At 34.9% G+C, this 24,136-nt stretch overlaps 2 protein-coding genes across 2 annotated transcripts; one reads left to right on the top strand and one right to left on the bottom strand.

The window, feature by feature from the left end:
• Window positions 1-4,068: 4,068 nt before the first annotated feature.
• Window positions 4,069-13,331, bottom strand: LOC18448693 (vacuolar ATP synthase subunit H family protein). Its single transcript, XM_088869195.1, has 12 exons — window positions 13,288-13,331; window positions 12,757-12,867; window positions 10,764-10,889; window positions 9,839-9,941; window positions 9,657-9,727; window positions 8,299-8,366; window positions 8,097-8,205; window positions 7,314-7,475; window positions 6,762-6,887; window positions 6,548-6,673; window positions 5,915-6,094; window positions 4,069-4,570 (listed from the first exon to the last, which is right to left on the bottom strand). Exons 2-12 carry the CDS (start codon window positions 12,784-12,786, stop codon window positions 4,322-4,324), a joined length of 1,350 nt encoding a protein of 449 aa, XP_088725321.1. The 5' UTR covers window positions 12,787-12,867; window positions 13,288-13,331; the 3' UTR covers window positions 4,069-4,321.
• A 2,246-nt stretch (window positions 13,332-15,577) lies between these two features.
• RNS2 (ribonuclease 2) lies at window positions 15,578-23,822 on the top strand. The gene is made up of 9 exons (XM_088869197.1): window positions 15,578-15,786; window positions 20,724-20,752; window positions 21,358-21,431; window positions 21,534-21,635; window positions 21,912-21,915; window positions 22,716-22,807; window positions 22,987-23,148; window positions 23,329-23,416; window positions 23,584-23,822. The coding sequence occupies exons 1-9, from the start codon at window positions 15,608-15,610 to the stop codon at window positions 23,616-23,618; spliced, it is 765 nt and encodes a 254-aa protein (XP_088725323.1). The 5' UTR covers window positions 15,578-15,607; the 3' UTR covers window positions 23,619-23,822.
• The last annotated feature ends 314 nt before the right edge of the window (window positions 23,823-24,136 follow it).

Raw genomic sequence — 24,136 nt, 5'->3', positions numbered from 1 at the left:
AGAGAGAGAGAGACGTGCGCGGCTTTGACGATTTTAGAGAGGGAAATTGATTTGATAAGGCGGCAGCCTTATCAAAATAAGTAAATAACTAAAGAAAAGTTTATATAGAGCCGAAGCTCTAAAGTCTAAACAAACAAATTTGAGCCTATTTCAAAAATTTCACTAGGTTATTTTGATGCTCAAATATCTTCAAATTTATCATCTCGATATCAAGATGCATGGACAAGAGAAAAAAAAAAGATTACAAATTTTGAAAATAGTGTATTTTATAATGTATTTTTGGACCGTCAATTTTCAAGATTTTCAAGTTTCCATAGACAAGTCTAGTCGATCTACACTGTTTTTAAAGCTTTAAATCTTATAAATAAATATAAAACTATATTTAAGGTTATCACAAAGATTTCCAATATTGGAACCACATTTTTCGATACTATTTGAAGGAAGGCTCTAATTTGATTGTTTAGAGCCCAGGCTCAAGCGTTAGAAATTGGACGACGATAGCATGCGGCCAGGCCGCATATTGTAGAAATGCGGGCTCCACAATAAATATATTTTTTAAAAAAATTTGTTTCATGCGGACTGGACCGCATTTCCACATATGCTGTCCAAAAAGTGTAATGCATCCTTATTAAAGATGGATGCAAGCAGGTGTTCCATGTAAAAACAATAAAACTAATGGTTTAAATATTTTTTTACTAGAATTATTATTTTTAGTTTTAAAATTTTATTTATTTATTTCATATTCATGATTTCTATGTTAGAGATTATATGTCCTTAAATATTAAACCTTAAAATCCATCTTAAAAAAGGATTTATTAATAGGCTTGCATTTTTACATTTATTGGCTTGGCCGCATAGTAACCAAGTCCATTTTTTAAAGATAATTTGATCTTAATTTTTAGAGTATATGTAATCTTTAACATGGAGATAATGAATATGAATAAATAAATAAATTTTGAAAATTAGAAATAATGATTATATTGAAGAATAAAATATTTAGACAGTTAGTTACAATTGTTTTTAGATAGATCGCCTATTTGCATCCATCCTCTGGATGGCATATTGTAGAAATGCGGTCGACACATGAAACAATTGTTCTTAGAAAAATTTTATTTCAATCGTCTTGGTTGAACATTATGGTTGTAAAAAAAAAAAGATTTTAAATTCTAAAAATATGGTTATCAAAAATTATCTAGACCATCAAATTCGCCTTAAAAATAAGTGTTCATAGATCCGTAAGATCTGTACTACTTTTTTAGTTTTAAATTTCATTCTTGGTGTTGAAAATTGTGCTAAAGCCATCATGGAGATTTCCGTTATCGAAAATGCTTTGTGGACGAGGATTTGAGGTGAGGGTTTATTTTGTTTTCATAAAACATAGGCCTTATACAAAAATCATCTTTTATTAAAAACCGACATTTCTTTGTCGTCTCGAGACACCATTCTCCCGGGGAGCGTTAATTTTAATTTTAATTTTAATTTTTTTCTTTTTTAAAACAGTTTCTTAGGCCCGCAACTTATCAAAATAAATAAATCATCACCTCATTACTCATTAAAAATTGCAATTCAAGCATTGAAAAACCTTTACGTCGATTATCTTGTAAAAAAAGCCTCACCAAACACGGGCTTCAAAAAATAGAAGAATGAATAGATCACCAAATAAACACCTAAAATTTCACCTAAAATTGTGGTTGATCCATAACCAGAAAAACTAGGTGGTCTTAACCCTAAAATTTCACGTAAAATTGTCGTTGATCCATAACCCGAAAAACTAGGTGGTCTTAACCCAAAACTAGTTTTCAAAATATATGGGTCTTAACCAGTCTAGGTCGGTCAAGCAAGGCAATGGTCTTAATAACTATGGTGTATGCACGCAAAGACGACTTAAACTCACATGATTTATCTCAATGCACATCCAATATGAAACACTTATATAATATTTAGAGCAAATTACATACGGATACCATGGTCATTACAAAATAGAACGTCATTTGTCCGAAAATACGAACACCACCATACGCTCCTTTTCCTGTGACATTTTTTTTTCCCGACAATACAAATACAGAAAACGAGATATTTTTTTTAAATCTTTCCCATGTTATCCGGTATTCTTAATACCAGATAGCTAACTGCTATCCCCAAAATTAACGAGCCGTCCATAGCACCAACTTGGCAATGCCCCACTTAGAGTCGAGAGTGAACGATCCGCCCGCATACACGAGTTTTGAAACACCAAAAAACACAACGACACGATGTGGAAGCCACTGACCCGATTATGCAAGGAAATAATTATGTAAGTGTCAAAAGGCCAAAAATGAAATCAAGAGCTTTCCAATAAGGAAGATAATTTTAAATTTTTCACAAAAAAAGGGGAAAGGGTTCTGATTTCAACAACATTCAGCATCTATTTAACCATAAACTCAAATATACATTTTAGTATATCCATAAAGGTCGACTCTACAGACAAAATCTCATTCTATAGATGAAATTCTCTGTTAAAAAAGATGAGCAGTAAGCTGAATAATAACGATGACATCTCTTGCACCAGCTTGACTCAGAACAATTTACACTGATCCGCTAAACATGTCTAGAGTTCCTTTCCCTCGATGAAAACATAACTCTGAGAAAATCTGGCACTTCCAGAACTGTTATAGTCCACTCATCAGAGTGACGGGCCCCAAAAATACCTACCAGATTAAAGTTTGAGTGAGAGATACCTAAAAAGAACAATTGGAGAGACCTGCCTCATTAAACTGAGGGAGATAGATTTTAAATCTACAAGTCCCTCTCCATTGTGAAACAGATGGATGAGAGAGAGAGAGAGAGGACTGACGATCAAATGTAATTTGAGGGGAGATACAATACAAGCGTGCAGGTTTACAAAGAGCATGGCATCAGTATTCCAACCGAGAGCATCAATCGGTTCTGTCCCTCTCACACACAAAAAATCTCCCAAATTAAAAAACACAATGAACCCCAGCAAAGAAAACCAGAAAGCAGAGGCAGAGAAAACAAGAATGAGGTAGACCATCGCAACACAACCAGAGATATGAATCCAAAACTCTTCTTGGTCAAAAAGAAAGGAGAGAGAGAGAGAACCTCATCTTTCAGTTTTCTATACTCCATGAAGAGCTCAAAGAAACACAAAGTGCAACTCTACAACGAGAGAGGGAAGCATCTCGATAATTATTCTTCTCTCCTAACAGATACCCGTCCGGTATTGGAATGCCGGACAGCATGGGATAAATTTAAAAAAAAAAAACCATGTCCCATGTTTGTATTGCCAGACGGAGGGGCAACTTAGGAGAAAAAAACATTGCGGGAAAAAGATGGTGCTCGTAATTTCAAACAAATAGCATCCCATTTGGTAATTGGCCCCCTTCAAAAGTGTGCGTATGTAATTTGCTCTAATATTTATGATTCCATCAAATTTCTAAGAACTAGCCAAACAAATATATTTCACATAATAAGGCCACCATGTTTCGCAAAGGAAAAGAACAATATAGTTTAGAAGCCACTTCAAAAATTTGTTTGGTTATGGGATTTAAAGATTATGTTTTTTTTTTGAGAACATTTATGGGATTTGAAGATTTAAAAACCACATATAAAAAATTTGTTTTCCTATTGGATTTCAAGTTTGGGACATTGGGCTGCAAGCATCAAAACAGTTACCAATCAAAGCCAATGCTGAAACAACAAAACATATGGTTCAGAAAAGCTTATCTCTTAAACCATTCCAACTTAACCTTTACTAGAAACCAGAAAGGAACAGAAACAAACATGCCTCTATGTTGCACCTGAAATTCCTATGCTCAAACTTGGCTATCAAATATTAGGGTTCCATCTCATGGCCAAGGCCTCAACACTCCAAAATTATGATAATTCAGCGAAAATGTTGAGTTTCTTTTGGGTAGAAGCTACCTCATTCCACATTAAAGAGAATCCCGAGTTACACAAGTTATTGATCTTTTATATTTCAAAAAAGAATATTTAACAAAAACCGAGAGGAAATCCAATATGCAAGAAGCCAACATTATTCTCAAGTAGTACTAAATAATCATTTTCCAGTTTTTGCAACAAAATAAATGACGCACATTTTATTCCATGGTTTTAGGGACAACAAATTGTGTTCTACAGGGCTGAGCTTGCCCTTCCAGAGCACGTTCAAAAAAGCCATTGAAAAAATAGGCACATCCATGGCAGTTTTAAAAAAAACAAATAACTTACGAAGTTATATTTATATATGGAACCAAAACCAGATATTATCAAAGACACAACATGATGAATGCAAAAAGCTTACATATTACTAGAAAAAACACAATCAAGCCTGCAAAAAGCTTGCATACTTAGCCCCGAGGAAGAGCCTTTGAATGCACAGAAGAGCATTCTTTGTTACCTCAGGGTTCTCATGGTTCATAAGCTTCATGACGCGGTCCTTTGCCTTTAGGTCCGAGAGTATGCCCCTTCCAGCTGGATGGTATTGAATGAATTGAGACAAGTCATAACAGGCGACAGCTAGTGCCCTTGGGTCAGTAGATGTGTCAAGAATTGTAAGCAACACACGAACAATCTGTGAAAATACCAATGTAAATTTCAATATTCAAAAAATTCTCTCAGAAAACTTGCACATGCAACTAATTGGTTTACAAACATTGAATCTAATCAGAGGGCTTTTGACAAAGAATCCACAGTTTTTAAGCACAGAGAAGTATTTCCAAAGTTCTCAAAATCTCTACTAGGAAAAAGAAAGAGTACACTCCATGTTGGGTTTAAATTTGACTCGTGATATACTAATCTAGATAATGACCGAAGCCCTCAGCTCAAGTCAAATTCTGGAATGGCCATGGTAAACTCCAATAAAAGCTCCGTTTTATTTTTCCAGTGGATAGGTCCGATACATGCTCTATGAAAGTTTGGGTGGATACTTCTACCACTTTCTTAGCCAAAACACAAAATCTTTTGAAGAAGTGACTCAGACCCTTCTCAGTACAAAGATCATGCCACTAGCACAACCACCTTCTTTGTTTGTTCATTCAAATTTTGACAAGAAAGCACATCGTTATTCAATTTATTACAATAAAATCTAAAAAAAGAATTGCACAGCTGAAATTTCTCATGGTATGCACTTTTTTCTTTTAGTTTACTTTATTCTCATTGCATGTTTCCACTTTTCTTTGTTTAATATGTTAATTTTTCTAGGAGTAAGAGAAGAGATTACACATCACCAAAAATAGGCTTCCCACATGCCTGGAACTCTATACAAAAAATAGGCCTCCCGCTGAGAGGGAGCTCTTTACAAAAAGAAGAAAGGCTACCCAAAGACAGGTAGCACTGTACAAAAACCCACCTAGGGCTGAACTTATTTCTCTCATAGGTTGCTCTTCTTAGCATTGTTTTCATGAATTGCAGTATTACAAAAAAACAGACACAAGACACCGACAAATTTTAAAACCAATAGGAGATGGGGAAATATAATCTTTTCATCATTACAGTTCAAATAAACTTCAATGTTAGAACATCATTCTAAAATCAACAGTAGTTTTCGTCAAATTCCTTAGATTTAAAATGACCCTTTTCAAAACATAGGGCTAAGTTCCACAAAGTTTAAAGCTAGGAATAGATTGAATTAGGATGACCAGCACACCCAGACTTTCAGACAAGGACATGCGGGATAACACCTAGGTTTTCCAGAAGTACCCCACAAGCCTAGGTTTTAATTAAAAAGAAAAAAGCAAGAAGGAGAAAGTAAAGGCAACGACCGAAAAGAGAAATAACCCAAAGTAAGTAGTACCCCACCTTACAAACTCACACCCTCTGAATGACAAATAATTTTACATTCACTTTTCCCCCCTGCACTGAGTTAAAGTGATGAACAGAAAATCCTGCAACGCATCACCAAGGATGAAAACCATACCTGAAAATCATTCTCCTCAAAGTTTTTAATATTCTCACGCCAAAATACTGGGTCTCTGTGCATTGGTGACCAGTCAAGATGGCCGAGAAGTACTTCCTGTTTGTACTTGTCAAAAGAGCTCATTTTCTTGATATTATCTTTCAACCCCTCCTCTAGTTGATTAAGGGCATCCAAAAGATCCTAGAAAACAGAATTAGCAGAAAAAATTTAAGAATAAAGGTGCTGAAATACTACATAGAGTTTCCAAAACCATGGTTCTACATCTATATTACAAAGGGATAATAAATAGTGGTGTGAAAATTGAATTTCCCTCCATGACTCCTTCCCCAGGACAATTTTCCTAACACCTATCTCCAAGGGAATAAGTTCATAATTCCTAGATCATCTCTCTCCTCTCATGTTCTATTCTCAATCTCTATTTAGCACATACACGTTACTCTTTAAATTATGGGAAAAATAATGGGTCAAGGTAGTATTGATCTTGATCCTTTTTGCGAAAGCATATTACCAATTGAATCTTTTTTTTGACACCAATATAAAATGTCCCTTTCTTTATTTAAGGGTTTGTGTCATCATTAAGAACAAAATGATAGAAGATGTCATCAAGAGCTAAGCCCAACATTTTCTTGTTACCTCATCACTCCATGCTTGCGCTTTCAATATCTGAACTATTTGGGGAAGACCAAGATCAACCATTTGTGCCCCAAATGTCCCCTTTGGAAGCAAATTTTTGAGGGTTAAGACAACAACCCTGACAACCTGAGACAAAAGCACAAATCCAAAAAACCCATACAATTAAAGTTAAATTCTTATAGGAGGTGGAGTTTGATGAGATATGCAGTCATACCTTCTCCTTAGTGGAAGTTTTGACAACTTCTATTAAGCGTGGCAGGGTACGAGTGGTGGCCAGATATTCCACAGCCGGCTCAAAGTATGACAACAGCCATATACAAAGGCATGTCTCGTAGAGCAGCTGCAAAACTGAATCCATCATCAGTAGAAAGAATATTCACAGATAGCTATAAAAGGCGGTAATTACAAGTAAAGAGACCAAGAACACATAAAAGAAAAAAGGTAAAGTCGTTTGTGAGTCAAGGGACACATGCATCACCTGACCCACTGAGGTCCATCTTAAGATGGACGTTAAAAGAAAAAAGGCACCCAAATAAAAGATGCAAAAAAATTTCAAAAAAATGACCTTTCAAATTTATTATTATTATTATTTTCATATTCAAGATCATCATGGCTTAGATTATGAATCTCTTAAAAATTCAGATTTAAAATCTATCTTCAAGATGGAATTTAGAGTGGGGACACACATGCACGTGAGTCTGGGGACTCATAGAAACCCCATCCCAAAAAAAAATATTTTAAACAAACAAACAACAGATCATGTCACCTGGATAGATTGCTGGGTTGATGCAGGAGAAATCAAAGGAGCGAGTAATTTCACACCATCTGCTTTTACAAACGACGATCTAACTAAGGGTTCCCTGAGCAAAGTTGCAAGGCAACTGACAGCTGTTGGAACCCCGCGATTGGGATGAGAAGGTTTCTTCAACTGCATTTAACATTTCCCAGTAGAAACACAAATTAGGCCAAACAAGTAGAAAAAATTACTACTTACTATAGTTCCCTCGGAGAACCATTAATCTAAGAGCATCTTTATCCATTTGGTCCCTTGATTCAGCAAAAGAGTTTCTAAGTTGAAGAAGCAACTATTATGATTAGGTGCCAGAAATTCCTAGACCATCAAAATTTATGTCAACTACCTCACGTCTTGGAGTCTCAGAATAACTACAACAGCTCTCAAATAATAATAAGCAATGAAATTAGAGTATGCTGAACTGGAAAAATCAGAGGTCCCATGTGATCCATGTCCACCAAAACAAGGAGAAGGAGTCACTAGAATACAACATAAATTGCTTCTTGTTGCCGCAATATGTAAATTGTAAGCTTTTGTGGGATTTGTTCAAGAAAAGGCTCTTTGAATTTACTTCATAATGTGAGAAGCTGTTTTCGCAACATGGTCAATCTTTCTTCTTTTTTCTTGTTCTTTTTTTTGGTTGTTGCATTACCTTTTTTGAGTTAGTAAGTTCAGATATTTGAAACCTAGACTTCTCAACTACGATCCATAAAATGACTCCCACATCAAAGAAGAATCAAACAAGAGAAGGCTGACCTGAGCACAGAGCCACTCTACTAAGCCCTTCAGTACATCATCAATTGTAGTGAACTTTTTTTTTGAGGATTCTCCATTTGGAAGAATACCTTGGGACTTTGGCCTGGCACTGTGTACCCAACATAAGCATAAGGAAAAAAGTCTCAATACAAAATTTCCAGGAATTTCCAAGTAAATGCACGGAGACTTGGGATCTTAATACCATATTATTAAAGCCAGTATTTTGCAGCTTTTCTCTTGTATAAACCAGTTTCCTTTCCAAAGCAACCTGAAAACAATGATAATGTCTTGTGAGGAAATCTTTACCATATTGTATGATCCAAGGGAACATATCACACTTATGATTTCTATTTTACATTATTAAACATATTATAGATAAATGTGGGAGACCAAAAGACTTAAGGACCTGCAATTACAGTCTTGATTTTGCACTCATGAAAGAAAAAGAAAAGCCAATCATTTTCCAAATGCCATAAGAAACCCCTTATTTGGGGAAAAAGCATTATTATTGACCATGACGTTTGCATTTATTCAGATATCAATAGTGTGCAGTTCATTCAGATGTCTGAAAGTTCCAGAGCAGAAATAATTAACATAGTAGCATTGCTACTAGTATGAGCATAATATAATTGTAAAAGAAAAAAAAAACTAATATTAGAACCCATGTGATAATAAACAACAAAGACAACAATATTTTTATATCGTAAGAGCCTTCTTATGTAAATGTTTAGCAACAGCAACGAGCCTTCTCATGGAAAACAAATCAACATGTTTTCACTATTTATGTACAAGGTTGCAGTTGCGATATGATATTAACCTACACTCCGTTCTAATTGTCTTCTCAGAGATTCACACAACAATCCCAGCCTTCGATTTTCTTTTTTATTTTTAAGTTTTTTAATGATAATCCCATCCCTTGATTTTATGTAAGAGAAAGTTGCGGTTAAGCGAAAACCCTACGTAGAAGGAGAAGGAATGAGAAGTTTCACGATATTTTTCCCCCAATTGCATGGAAGAATGGCCACTTGAAAAACCTATAACCAATCACAGCCTTCCATTATCTCTTTTGAATTGGTACCCTTTATATCTATAAATCCAATCCCACAAGAAAAGTTATTCTTCATCTTTTTAAAAACTATCTCTGTTTTTCCTCTTTATGAAAATCCATTCACATAGACTCCTCAAATAAACAAAATCTAGCAAAAAAGTTTCCATTATCTCTTTTGAATTGCTGCCCTTTATTTCTATAAACCCTAAATCCCACAAGAAAAGTTTCCATTCATCTTTTTTAAAACTATCACTCTTTTTACTCCTTTATGGAAATCCATTCGCAGACTTCCAAAGGAGACATATTAGGCAAAAAAGGGATTTATTACACTCCCTCCCTCCCTCCTTTCTTGCATAGCATGGACCGTGGACCAGTGCAGCAAATTTCCAAAACCTAAGTAAGAAAGTACTCTATTGTAAAAGCAGCAATAACAAGATAATAAAAGTAATAACGAACTAAACAGCCATTTTTTGTTCATATCAGATAGTGTGACATGGGAAAGGAACTTAACTTAAGAAAGGCTCGTAAATATCCTCATTTGCAAGGGAAGGATCATGAAAAAGCCTTGCACGTTTAGGATTAGCTGCAAGAAGAGAGAGAGAGAGAGATAGAGAGAGAGAGAGAGAGAGAGAACAATATAAGGAAAATATGAGGCAGAACAGGCAGTTGAAAAAAGAGCTCTAGCTTGTGTTACCTGTCAACATTTCATCAATAAGAGCAAGGACATATTCTACTGTTTCCTCCTTGGTGATGTCGCGCAAAATGCTAACAAATACCCTTACATAGGCTGGTCCATCCTGTCCCAGTTCACACCATTCAGCATTTTCATAATAGAGATACTTTTATAATTAACTAGTATTGCTAAAGAAATGACAAGAATCTCCTGCATTGATGCCCCATAACCGATTGCTAGGAAAAACATTGACTATTTCATTGACATTGTAATACACTTTCTGAGATGGATATCTAGAAAGCTACAGACATATTCATTAGGTATAAGATATTCAGAGGCTATATAGGAGGAATGTAAATTTAAGATCGGAAGTAGGTGGACTTGTTAAATAGGAAAAAAAATGTGGCCATGGGAAAAGATATGGTCCAATAAGCGGTGGGAAAATAAGTGACGTATCCAAGATCCCAAACAAAGCCAATCCTAGAATATCAAACTTTGAGATTTCCAATTTTTGATTCATAAGTTCCAGATAATAATGAAACTATCTTTTAACCAAGAAATAATGTATCATACACAAAGTGAGAAAACTGACTTGAAATGCACATTTTAAGAATACAACTAATTCCTTCACAAAATTCAGGCAGCAGGATGTACGATGTTTGGTAGGAAAGCTGGTAAGTCTAAATTCTTAGAGGCATGATGAAGGAGTAACATTCAATCATAACCATTTGAAACAAAAAGACGCCATAATTACATCACAAAAAAGGCATAAAAGAAACCAATATTAAGGCACAGTGTGAAATAGAAAAACATACGAAAGATGACCAGGAAATATCAAATTTAACCACATAACATCCAGAAAAAGCAAACAAGATGACGAACAATGAAAGAACCTCACCCCAGCACAAAAGAATCCATATTGGAGTGCTAAGAAGTCATTACTTACATCATCAAGCAACTGTGCACAATAGCTCTCAGACCTCTTCTCATATCTTCTCAACAACTGAAGAGATGTTCCACTAATCAATTTGGTTGCCATGTAAGTTTCCCATGGAATGTCCCTTGTTAGAACCTTAGAACAAAATAACATGTTAGATGATCACCACCATACTTATGAATCACAATCAGTAGCCATCTAATATACCTTTCAAACTTCCATGCTTTACCATAGTACTATGATATGAGGTGAACTTAGTTTCTCAAGAGTAAGAGCCCCAGGTAACTGAAACATGTGATGTGCACTAGCCATAACAGCCTTCTGATTGGGTCTGAATATTCTCATCCAATAGATAAAAGAACCAAATCCAAGACACAATGAAATATGGTACACTAAGATTCCAAGCAGAATTGAACAGAATGAATCATATCATAATCATGACAGTGGGTGCACTACACATATCAACACTTAAAATCCATAGATAAAATCTAGAGAATGTCATCTGCACTCTGACGATGAGATCATGACTATAATATATTAAAGTAGTGGAGGCACGCGCATTGCACATAGCTTATGATGATATAAAATGAAAAAACAAATATTCGAAGAAAAAGTATACTATGATCCATATGATTGAGGTAATAATATGGTCATGTTACTTATCATACTTTAATCAAGCTTGGACAGTTATGGAGAGTCCAACCTACCCATGGAACTTCAATAACCCTTGTGTTCTTAGGACAATTAGTGTTAACTTGGGAACTGCTGGTGGTTGTAACTATAACCATATAGCTCATACAATATCTTTCCTTCGGTAATCAGGGTCAACATTGATTGTGCTATAAGCCTTTTCAGCTAGACAATCATATAGTATATCTTTGCATCTTTCAAACCTTTTTTTCCTTTTGACGACCATAATCACATTGAACCTCTATAAAACAAACTAAATATGACAGGGGACAACTGGATTGTTAAGGTGATCATGATTTCATCTCACCAATTCAGCAGCGTAATTAAATCTTAACATGTGTTCATCAATAAAAAATTAGGATATAAAACAAAAGATTATTACCATAGCTACGCATACAATTAATGCATGCCTCTCTCTCCAAACCCCCAAGGGAATAGAGAAATGTATTCAGCATCAGTTTTATGGGACTCGCCTAAGTCCTAAGTAAGTTGGCTCGCCCCTAGGGCGAGCCTGAGTTACCCCAAGTTTTGTGTACAACCCAGGGTACACTAAAAAATTAAAAAACATCCGAAAAATTGTAAAAAATATGGATTGTTCTATAAATATTTTATATATAATTTGGATGTTTTCGACAAAGATTGGTGAGCTTTTTTAGCATAATTTTGAATTTTATATTTCCTTTTTTGGATTTTTTAAATGGTCCCAAATATTTTTTTAATATATTTTTTCTGTACTTTTTTTAGCTTATTTTGAGTTTTTAAGGGCTTTTTTTATTTTATTTAACTTTTAGTAGCTTCTTTTTATTTTTTAAAAGTTTTTCTATTTTTTTAATTCATCTAGGGCTTTTGTCCCTGTAAAAGGCCCGGCCGAGTCCATTCGGACTCAGCAGAGTAACTCGTCTCAATCCTTCCTAATCATTGTCTAGCATTGTCATTTAAAGAAAAGATTAAAATTGCAATTTTTGTGTTTACTATCCATTTTTTAGCCAGAAGTTAATCCTAACCCAGCAAGATTGAACAATACAAATTCAATGAATTCTCTTAATTCGAGCATTGCATAAACAGATGAACACAAAAAAGGGGAAAAAAAAAAACATTACTTCCTTAAATCCCATTCAATCCATTTTTAACATTCCAATCCAAGTACTGCATTACTATATCAACCCAAAGCCATCTAAAATGGGACCACAAAAGGGATAGAAAATTCAAATTAACAAAATAACAAATGAATCCCCCTAAAAGGTTCGTTACATATAACATTTCCATTAAAAAATTAAAATTCATTTTGAAGCTAACATCAAAAGCCTGTTACCTTCTCCGTAGTCAACTCGGCTTGATCCATCTCAACAAAACTTTCAATAAAGACACAGGGTATCCCTTAACAAATTCTATCACGAGCTAGCACATATCCAGTATTCCCAAGCTGAAAGCAAATACAATTCAAGAATGAGACAAAAATATCCAAATTATCTGCAGAATCACAACAAATATCACAATAAAAACTAAATCAAAGGAAACCCACAGTTTCAAAGTCACTAAAAACTGAATACTAAGCTGTAAATAAAATAAATGAAAAATTGTGAAACCGAGAGCAAATATCCAAATTATTGTCATAACTGCCACAAATCTGAGTAAAAAGTAAAAACAATACTAAATAAAAGAAAACCCAAATCCAAATCACTGAAAATCGAGGAATTTACAAGTGGGAAGATGGTGGAATTTATTAAGGAATCTCGAATGGAAAGCCACTGAAAATGGAAAAACAATAGCAGAAAGATCATAGAACAAGTAACGGGAGCAGTCTAGATCCGAAACAAAAGTTACTGAAAATGGAAAGAATTACCAGTTAGGGTTTTTGCTCGCTAAATCATGGATTCCTTCGAGCTCGACTAGCAGAACATAACCTTAAAATCCCAAACGAGAAAAAAGGAATAAAATTGCCGATCTCTATATATATATACATAGAGAGAGGGCCTGTATGGTGGGATGATTTTTTACTATGATCCGTACCTTCATGATAAAACCATGGTCACAAGGTATCACCAGCGTTCAATTGATATATTTACGGTGATTCAGGCAGAGTGTGTACAGCTAGGTATTGTGCATGTTTGGTGGGACCATTATCTCTCCATCACCGTCCAATAATTTATTGGAGGGAGATGATCACCGCCATTCTTTTTACCGCGTGACAATGCATTGTTTTTTATAAATAAATGTAAATTGATAATCTTTGCTCTTTCATTTGCCCTTGAACAAAGGGTTTTTCAAATAGGGAAAAGTTTATATAGCCCAGGCTTTAAACAATCAAATTAAAACTTAAGACAAATATTTTGCTAGAAGAGGTGATTTTGATGATGCTCAGATATCCTCAAAATGATCATCTCGATATCAATATGGATGGACATGAGAAAAAAATGGATTTTAAGTTTTCGAAATAATGTATTTTATAACGCATTGTTAGACCGTCAATTTTTAAGATTTTTAAATTTTCATAGAGCTGTCGATTTACATTATTTTTTAAGCTTTAAACATTGTAAATAAAAATATAAAAATTTTAAAATAATCACAAAAATTTTCAATATTAAAACCACATTTATCGTCACTATTTGAAAATAGGTTTTCATTTTGATTGTTTAGAGCCTAGACCTTATACAAACTAGAAAGAGGGACTTGTCCTTTTAGGTAAATTAGGAGACGCAGAGCTGGCAAATACACGTGCCAGATTATGGCCCACTAAAATCGGGAGCGTTCCCATACACCAATGGTGTATGATATGTTATGTTTCATTGAGGGTCAACCGTCTGTTTCTTTGATGGACGGGAACAGGTTAACCACAATGCCAATGAAGAACTATTACTTAAGGAGCAGTGATTTAATGCAAAATGCAACGACCTTTAAGAACCATGTTATGGATGGTTTTCATCTTCACATCCCATCATCCAAACGGACGGCCTCTGTAGCCAGTTACATCATATGGAATAGTGTATATTACTTAAGGAGCAATGATTTCATGCGACAGTTGCTTCATAATATAATATAACAACCTTTAAAAACTATGTTATGAATGGTTTTCATCTTCACATTCCATCATCCAAATGGAAGTTAATCTCGATTATTGGATGTGAAATTTAAGTGAGGCAACAATAGTTGATAAGATGGGATATAGTAAACTTATATAAGATAAGATATAATAAACTTAGGTGAGCTATGTGTGGCGTAAAACCCGAATTATACATCTACATATATATTAAGAAGTACGAGTTAGTTCAAGCCGCAGGCTCAAAAAAGATAAAAGTAGACCTTAAATAATGTGGTTGGAAATAGTGAAAAAATATACGAGAATTTATAATAAATCGTAATTAATTAGAAAAAAGCTATTATGATGATGATTAGATGTGAAATTTGGTCGGAGCATTTACTAATCAAACTCAAAGTTTTTTAAAAAACTATCCAATTAAAGTGTACCTCCAAATTTTATCATAATATGTACTTTTGTTGTCAAAAATTCTTAGGATTATCTTAAAATATATTTTTATATCTAATTAGAAAATTTTAAATTGAAAAATTGCTTAAAATAAAGTAGATCTATAAATATGTGAAAATATTGAAAATGCACGGTCTAGAAAATATCTTGCAAGATGCACTATTTATGGGATTCAAAAAATAAATAAATTATATTTATACATATCGATGTCGAGATGATCAATTAGAAGGTTTTTCAAAATTAAAAGGTTTTTTAAAATTAAAACAATATTTTCGATAGATTTTTGAGGTGCATATGTGATCCTAAATTAAATTTTAAAGTTGCAACTTTATATAAACTTTTCCCTAAGACATATTCAAGATTGTGCCTCATCCCAATTAAATAGGGAGGTTAATACCGCTTTTGACTGATCAGATTAAGGGTAATTTCGGCCTTTTTACCAATTTTGACGGTTATGGGTTAGTAAACGATCAGTATTATTCCCGCCGTTAAAAGGACTATCTTCTCTCTCTAAAGCCTCTCTCTAGGAAGCCATCTCTTTGAATATATTCTCTCTAATATCTCTATAAAACTATCTTCCTCTCTCTAAAGTTAAACTCTCTTTCTCTCTCTAAAGTTTTTTTAAAGGCCGGTTGAATCCCTCTCTAAAGGGGAGAGGAGATAGCCATTCTCTGCAAATATGGGTTATTCTAATGGCTATCTTTCCCTCTTCTTTTGTATCCTTATGGTCATGGCTTCTGTCCAGTCCACAAGAGACCATCAAAGAGAGTTCGATTACTTTCTTTTGGCCCTCCAATGGCCTGGAACCATATGCCAGAGGACCCACCATTGCTGCTCTTCCAATGCCTGCTGCCGACGGTAAATTTGCTTGCTCATTTTACATTTAATTGCTCATTTTACATTTAATGTTATGAGAAGTGCTTTGCTTCTCCCTTAACTTTCCAAAGCTCAATTCTGATTCTTAGTTCCCATCCATTCCTTTTCAAAACCCAGTTCTATTTTTATCTACTTTAACAAATCCACTTTCCATTTACATATTGTGGGTTAATGTTTTTGCCAATTCAAGGTCATAATACAATCAAGGCTCTGATTGGGTAAATTTCTCTATGGAGCTCTTTGAACTTTATCAGTTTTTGGTTCCTTGACATTCCACGAAATAGGATCTTATTTATGTTGCAAATTTGGAGATTCTGGAATTGGTGATGTAGTATTGCTATTCAATAACCCTAACTTATCATTCTAGAAATTGCCAACTCCGATTTTGTAACATGTGTGAAAAGTGTATCATTTCTTCAGGCATAGCTTGTGGAAGATTAATGGGTCCTTTCCAAATATTTCCATAGTGATTGACATATGAGTTAAATGGTTCTTATAGGTTTTACTATATCTAAGCGTGTCACAAAAAATTATATTCCAAATTTTCTGATATAGGGTTGGAATAGTTCATTCATCCTACAAATGTTGGTTCCAGTGATACGACGATGAATTTTGTTGGCCCTTGTGTGAATGCTTAGTTGTCATAGGAATGTGTTATTCATGCACTCGGAGTCTCTCTTCCTTTACCATATCTATTTTATGTCGTGATCAAGAACCTATGAGTCAACCATAAAACAGCTAATTATTTTTCTTTGATAGTTCAACCATAAAAAGGATGATTCGGTCCTCGGTCCTTTTCTCTTCTCCTCGGTCCTTTTCTCTTCTTGATTGGTAGAGGAGACCAAAATGACCTTACCCAGATATACATTTCAGAGTGTTAAGTTGTTCAGATATTATGATTTACAAACCCAAAATTAGAAAATTAAGTTCCAACATACAGGAGTAGAAAAAAAGTAAAATCTGGCAGATGATTATTTTTATGGCCTCCCTCTCTAGAGATAGGTTCATTACCAGTGAATCTACAAAACTGAAAACTGTTTCCTTCATGGAAATATTAGAGATGTTTCCGTTCACAAAAAATTTAATGCCAACGCAAATAGTTCACTAAACTGCCAAGCAGCTAAAAAAAATATCACCAGGAAACTAAACAGTAATAACCAATGATTACTCTTTAACAATGGAATAGGCTTTGTTTTAGTGATGCAAATCGAATTAAAAAAAAATTCATTTATTTCAAACTTTATTTTATTTTTTTATTAGGAATTATGGAATTTGTTGACTTGAGATAGATTTGTATCATTATGGGATGTGAGTTATGAGATTTGTTGACTTAGAGGGGAAATCATTATTGGGATAAGAGTTAGTGGAATTTATTGAATTTGAGGGAAAACATTATTGATATGGGAGTTAATGGGATTTGTTGACTTAGAGGGGAAAGCACTTTTGGGATGGGAGTTACTGAGATTTGTTGACTTAAAGGGGAAAGCACTATTAGGATGTGAGTTAGCGGGTTTTGTTTGATTTAAGGGATTTGTATGGCTTATAGGTTTATGATGTACGAGAGTCAAAGATAGAGAGAATGTCTATGGGGCATTTATTAAAGAGATAGGCTTATGTTAGGGGGACTTGGTAATTTTTGTAGAGACTCTTTATGTTCATGAAAGAAGAAAGAGGTTCTTCTCATCCTTGGCTTGATTTACAGCCACCTATTTCCTCCATTTTTGTCGAGTTTTTACTTGTATCAAAAGAAGACCAAATTTAATTTTCTGGGCTCCTTTCGCATCAAGTGGTATTAGAACACGGTGCGAAAAGGTTTAGCAACTACGATGGCTAGTCATGGAGGTCGCAACTGTAGGAATGCTGAGCGGGACCAAACATACAAGAAAATCGATAACTTGACGGAGATGGTTGAAAAGTTGTAAAAGGAAAAATTGAGACAACACATATCAAACAAGATTAGATCTACAGTGTTGATCTATATTGTGCAAGTTGTTGTAGAGATCAGTGTAAATCAGAACGCGATCCTGAGCAGGAACGACCTGATGTTATGCTTGATCATACTTATGGCTTCGATGCACGACGACATCGACGAGAGCATGAACCCAAAGAAAAGTTGGGTAACCAACAACCCTTAAGCTGATGTGATTGGCGTAGGGGAGTAGGCTCAAATCAGATTATAGACAAGCAGAGAAAGAATTTTACCACATCCAAATCCACCCCTGGAGTAGGATCATCCTAGGCTAGGAGACCAATACCTCCAACCCGGGGAGTTGTTATCCCTTCAATAAAACTGCGACCTGAACATCACAGAAGTAAACAGACAAAGGTATGTGATATTCAGGTTACAGTGTTATTGTAGGAATAACAACTCCCCGGGTTGGAGGTATCAGTCTCCTGACCTAGGATGATCCTGCTCCAGGGGTAAATCTGAATGTGGTAAAATTCTTTCTCTATTTGTCTCTACATTGATTTGTTGATTTGAGTCTACTCCCCTATGCCAATCACATTGGCTTTGGGGTTGTTGGTTGCCCAACTTTTCTCTGCATTCATGCTCTTGTCACTGTTGTCGTGCATCAAACCCATAGGTGCAATCAAGCATAACATCAGGCCATTCCCACTCAGACTCACACTCTGATTTACGCCAATCTCCACAATAACTCACACAATATATAATCTAACACTGTAGATATCATCTTGTTCGATGTGTGTTATTGCAATCTTCCTTTTACAACAACTTTTCAACCATCTCCATCGAGTTGTCGATTTTCTTGTCTATTTGGTTCCGCTCGGCATTCCTATGGTTGCGACCTCCACGACTAGCCATTGTAGTTGCTAAACTTTTTCGAACCGTGCTCTGATACCACTTGATGCGAAAGGAATCCAGGAAATTACATCCAGCCTTCTTTCAATCTTAAACAATAAAAAACTCAGCAACAATGGAGGAAATAAATAGTTGTAAATCAAGTCAAAGATGAGAAGAAGCTTTTTCTTCTTTCATGAACATAAACTCTCTCTATAAAAATTACCAAGTCCCCCAAACATAAGCCTATCTCTTCAATATATGCCCCATAAACACTCTCTCTATATTTGACTCTCGTGCCCCATAAACCCATAAGTCAACAAATCTTACTAACTCACATCCCAAGAGTGATTTCCTCTCCAAGTCAACAAATCTTACTAACTCTCATCCCAATAATGCGTTCCCCTCTAAGTCAACAAATCCTACTAACTCCCATCCCAATAGTGTTTTCCCCTCCAAGTCAACAAATTCCCCTAACACCCATCCCAATAATGTTTTTCCCTCTAAGTCAACAAATCTTATTTAACTCTTATCTCAATAATGCTTTCTCCTCCAAGTCAACAATCATAACTCCCATCCCAAGAATGATGCAAATCTATCCAAGTCAACAAATCCCAAAACTTTTAATAAAATAAATAAAGTTTTAAATAAATCAATTTTTTTAATTCAAAAATTTGCATCATTTAGGGTTCCCTTTATTAGTATGGCTGAATGCACACTAATGCATCATGGAATTCAATGTACCATGAATCCATACATATATATCTGAATGTTTTGATGTACGAAACGGATGATTTTAGGGACTAACATCATCTTGTATCATACTTCTTACACAAATAAGAGGTCAATTGTCCGACAACAGAGAGAGAATTCCTCCTTTTATTTGAGTAACTGATTGTTCTTTTCATATCTTTAGTAAGTTGCTTGCGGCTATGGTGTAAGCCCCTACTAAGAGGGAACACATTAGCCATTGCATGCGACTGTTTGATGTCATTTTGTGTCAGCTGTCAAGTAGTTATTGGACTTCAATACCTGGTTAGTGTTCCTTGTGTTCAGCGTCTTGGCTTGATCTTCATCAAGAGTGTTTAGAGTTTGTGGCCCTTCACTTTATGGTCCCAAGCGTAGCTAGCAAATCCCTAACAGCGATAAATGTTTTTGCCACAAAATCAAAATTAATTTGGTCTGGTCCAAAGAGTAGTAAAATAGCCAAAAGTTAATAGAGTGCCAAAAAGACTTTAATGAAAAGGTGTGATTATTTGGATTTTACTCAAACAATCAGATTTAAAAAGCAGCCATATATGAGTATTTTTAGGTGAATTTATTTCGGGATGGTTACTGCAAGCAATATATTATAAGTAGAACAAAGAAGAATTTATTTTCATAATGTTGGTGGGCTATACTAGATCAGCAATAAGACCTTGTTGTTTTAACCAAATAAAACTCATTTTCTCAAGTGAAATTAACTAAGGTTAAAACGGCATCCCATATTCCATAACAGGGCTGTGATGATCAAATGCAAGACGAGCAAAATTTGGAGAGAGAGAGAGATAAATAGGTTGCATACTATGGGCCATGAGAGGTAGATACAGTTAACATGTGATATCTTTGAGGCAATTTTTTGGAAGTTTTCTTGGAAGTGTTTTATATAATGATGTAATATGGATATATCTTGTTTCCTTCAAAAAAATGAATGATTTTGTAGTGATTTTTAAAATCACACCTTTTTTAATGTTTCTTAAAAACAGTCATTTTTTAAAAAACAAGTAAATGGAGTATTGCTAACTATGGTCCTAAATTCTTGGTGCCTTTACCTTACTAAGTGACTTTATGAATAGATTATTGATCTTTTTACCATGACTTAGGCTTAAGGCATATTCTGGCTTTCTATAGGGTGTGTGGTATTTGCGATATTGCACCTGAACCATTTGGTAAAGGAATTTTTGTGGTTGGACTCATCCTTGATTCTCTCCTATTCATTTTTCTTTCCAGAATGGATGTGAATTGTGCAACATGCTCATGTTGCTTTTCTCTTCCTATAAAAATTTACTTAAACTTGCCTTTTATTTTTCTTGTTAAAACTCTAACTGATGTGGCACATGTTATTTATGGTTTTTTGCAGCTCTTCCAGCCCAACAGAGTTTACGATACGTAAGTTCGGCAGCTCTTTTCAAATTGACCCCTGTAGTCAAATGCTAAAATGGTTACTGGCATGCTTTTCTTGTCTTTGACATGAACTAACCCATTAGCTAGATTAAGTCTGTCGTCTTTCATGAATGAAAGAGGTGCATATGATTTCTCAATATGGATATTGGTTTGACATGATATTTTTGCATTTTATCTATCAAATGGTCTTTCATATCTATTCTCTTCCGTAAATACCGAAACTTCCAATCAATCCATCTGCTAACTCTGTCATTTGGCCATCACTAAGCCATGTATGACTAATTTGTGCATTCGGCTTTCAATTTAACATCTACATACATGGTCCTTTTTTGGTAATTGGTTCTTGGACTTGGTGATCTTCTCTCTTTTCCTATAACTAGTTCATGGCTAAGTTTTCATTCTTCTTGTCCTATTAACTGACTTTGGATAACAGTGCTTCTCTTTTTTGATAACTGGTTCTTTGATTATAGTTATCTATTTATCCTTCTTTTTTGGTGACTTGCTATTCATTTTTATTTTTATTTTTGTTGTAGTTAGGGCTAAGAATGTTTATTTGTGTATGCCATGGCTTAACAAAAATGTTGTTTCAGATGGATTATGGGCTGACTATAATGATGGAAGCTGGCCAGCTTGCTGCGGAAGATCTGATTTTGATGAAAATAAGGTTATTATAGGACAGCCCTGAGCTACACTCATGCATTTCTGATTTTATCCTCAATTCAGTTATGCTTTTAATTATTGTTTATTATGTCACTATTTATTGTAGATTACAGCTTTGATTGGAACTCTTGAAAAGTATTGGCCATCCTTGTACTGTGGCTCTTCATCTGTTTGCCATGGTGGAAAGGGATCAATCTGGGCACATGAGGTACATCTGGATAGATTTTCTTTATTATTCTGATGCCTTTTTTGTATAGTTTCTTTTTTTTTCTTTTTTTTTTAAGTGTTAAGAGTGGGAAAGGAGCCTGGGCCATTATGTTGTGATACCTGCCCCCCTAACCATCGACCGGTATAGTTTTCTTTCCACTTTATTAAAAATAAAATTTCAGTTGCATTCTGTACTTGAATTATGGTTCCTTTGCCTAACATTGCTTTTCTCTGATGTTGTTTTCATGGCTAACTCTGGTTCAATGTCATCAAACAGTGGGGTAAGTACTCAAACAATAACCCAGGCTTCTTATTTTCATTACTGATAATTGGTCTCTCTCATAAGGACAACTGAAATATATTGAACTTTCTGCTAGTGTCAGAAGCATACTCCAGGCTTGGTTTGATTTAGAGCTTATGTTGTCCAAGTGAACGAAAGGGCTCACAGAAACTTTGCTCCCTCGCCCTTCCTAATCTCTCTCTCTGAATCAATCAAGGGAAATACTGCCCTTTCCTTTATACAGTCCTACATAGAGAGAGAGAGAGAGAGAGAGAGAGGTGGGGCACAAATGTGCTTGTGCTTCCTTTATCTGTAGACTATCCAAACTATGTTTCTGAAAAAGTACCTGCAGTAGTCAGAAGTACCTGATTTCATCCAAGTCTATGATTAATTTTAAATCATATTGAAAAACCCGTGTTATTTTATCTTCTTATATCAGTTCCTAGGGAAATAATTGTAACAGGATTGATACTTTATAATTAGTATTAATAGAAGTGGAAGTTCCTGATGATTTAGTCAGAGGCTTATTCAAGAACAAGTTGGTTCTATAGATGATAAGATGATTTAACATACCCATTAATCAATGGATTAGAAATGTAACAATATTGTTATTATCAGGATATTTTATTTTTTTCTCATATTATCTATAAAATACTAGTTATCCTATATTAAAGTACCGTCTTACAAGTTCCCACATTTCTATATAATGATGTGTTCCTCCATTATTAAAGAAGCAGCAGCTAGCATTTTTCACTTCAAAATCGCTTTCTAATTGTTGTGTTTGGCATTTTTACTATGCAGAAAAGCATGGGACATGTTCTTACCCTGTGATTCAGGACGAGTTCAGTTATTTCTCAACAACTCTGGATCTCTACTCCAAATATAATGTCACAGTTAGTTACCTAATTCTATATATTGAAATCTTAGTCGGTTTCAAGGCTGTAATATATACTGGGTTTTCATGTTGTTTTCTTTATAATCTTCCCATTTGAGAGAGAGAGAGAGAGAGAGAGAGAGAGATCTATTTTGAAACTTTAAAATGAGGAATGTCCTTTTTGCTCTTGGACAACAGAAAATCTTGTCTGATGCGGGGTATACTCCCAATAACCATCAAAAGTATCTGCTGGGAGACATTGTTGCAGTGGTTGAGAGAGCTTTTGGGGCCTCTCCATTAATTATCTGCTCACATGGAGCAGTGGAGGAGCTCCGTCTATGCTTTTACAAGGATTTCAAGGTTTGTTTGTGTACTCCCCCACCCCCTCCCCCCTCCCCAAGAAAAAAAAATACACACACGCGCACACACACGCATATACTTCTTTTCTTTTGAAGAACACTCACAGACATACACATGAGTTTGCTAGTACCATGTTCGATATTGTTACTCATTCTCTCTTCTTTTAACAAAATTTGCCAGCCACGAGACTGTGTCCTGCGTACTGCTTTGCTTGAATCAAAAAGCTCATGCCCCCCATATATCAGCTTACCAGAAAATAATGCCCTGAGTAAGTCTCGATAAGATTTTGACACAATCTTCTGAGTTCAGGATCGATAAATCGTTGAAACTGGCACAATATGATTTCCCAATTGCAGCTGTTTAACTTTGTCTTGAGTTTTCGGCATTAGAATTGTGTATGAATTTACTTATATCTTTCTCTTCCTTTGTTTACAGTGCTAGAAACTGAAGTAGCTAGAGAGGTCCTATGAGAGTTGAAATGAAGATGGGATCGAGGAAGCACGTATTGCTGATCACTGCCAGCCTCATTTAGATGCTATTATTACTGTAAAATAGTATTTAATTATTATATTCTTATTAGAATGCTGATTTGGGGTGTGTGTGAGAAAATGAGCTTCTCTATTTGTGTAAAATCCAGAGATATAAGAGTAAATATAAAAGGGATTGTCGACAAAGAGAGCATTTATTTTGGTACATGGAAGTCAATTATTCTCTCATTAAATGTCAAATTGGATGGCTCAGGATGAGGCACAAAGTACGAAAAATTTTTTAGCCTTTGAGTCTATTCAATGATACTTTTACGACCACTTATTTTGAAATTCAAGGGATAAGAATGATTGTGACCTATATGTGCAGAAGAAAAATGGTCTCTTTAGGCAATCCCTCTACATAAAAGTTCCCATGTAAGTTATAAAATTTAAGATAAGAAAACCGAGACAATAAAATTTAAGATGTAAAAAACTAAGATAAGTTTATAGGTGCCGTTGGA

The sequence above is a fragment of the Amborella trichopoda genome, chromosome 6 (assembly GCF_054954075.1).
Source record: "Amborella trichopoda isolate Santa Cruz 75 chromosome 6, AtrichopodaSantaCruz75HAP2 v2.0, whole genome shotgun sequence".
NCBI lineage: Eukaryota > Viridiplantae > Streptophyta > Magnoliopsida > Amborellales > Amborellaceae > Amborella > Amborella trichopoda.
Note: the sequence above shows the minus strand (reverse complement) of the source record. Positions and strands in the feature narration are given on the sequence as shown.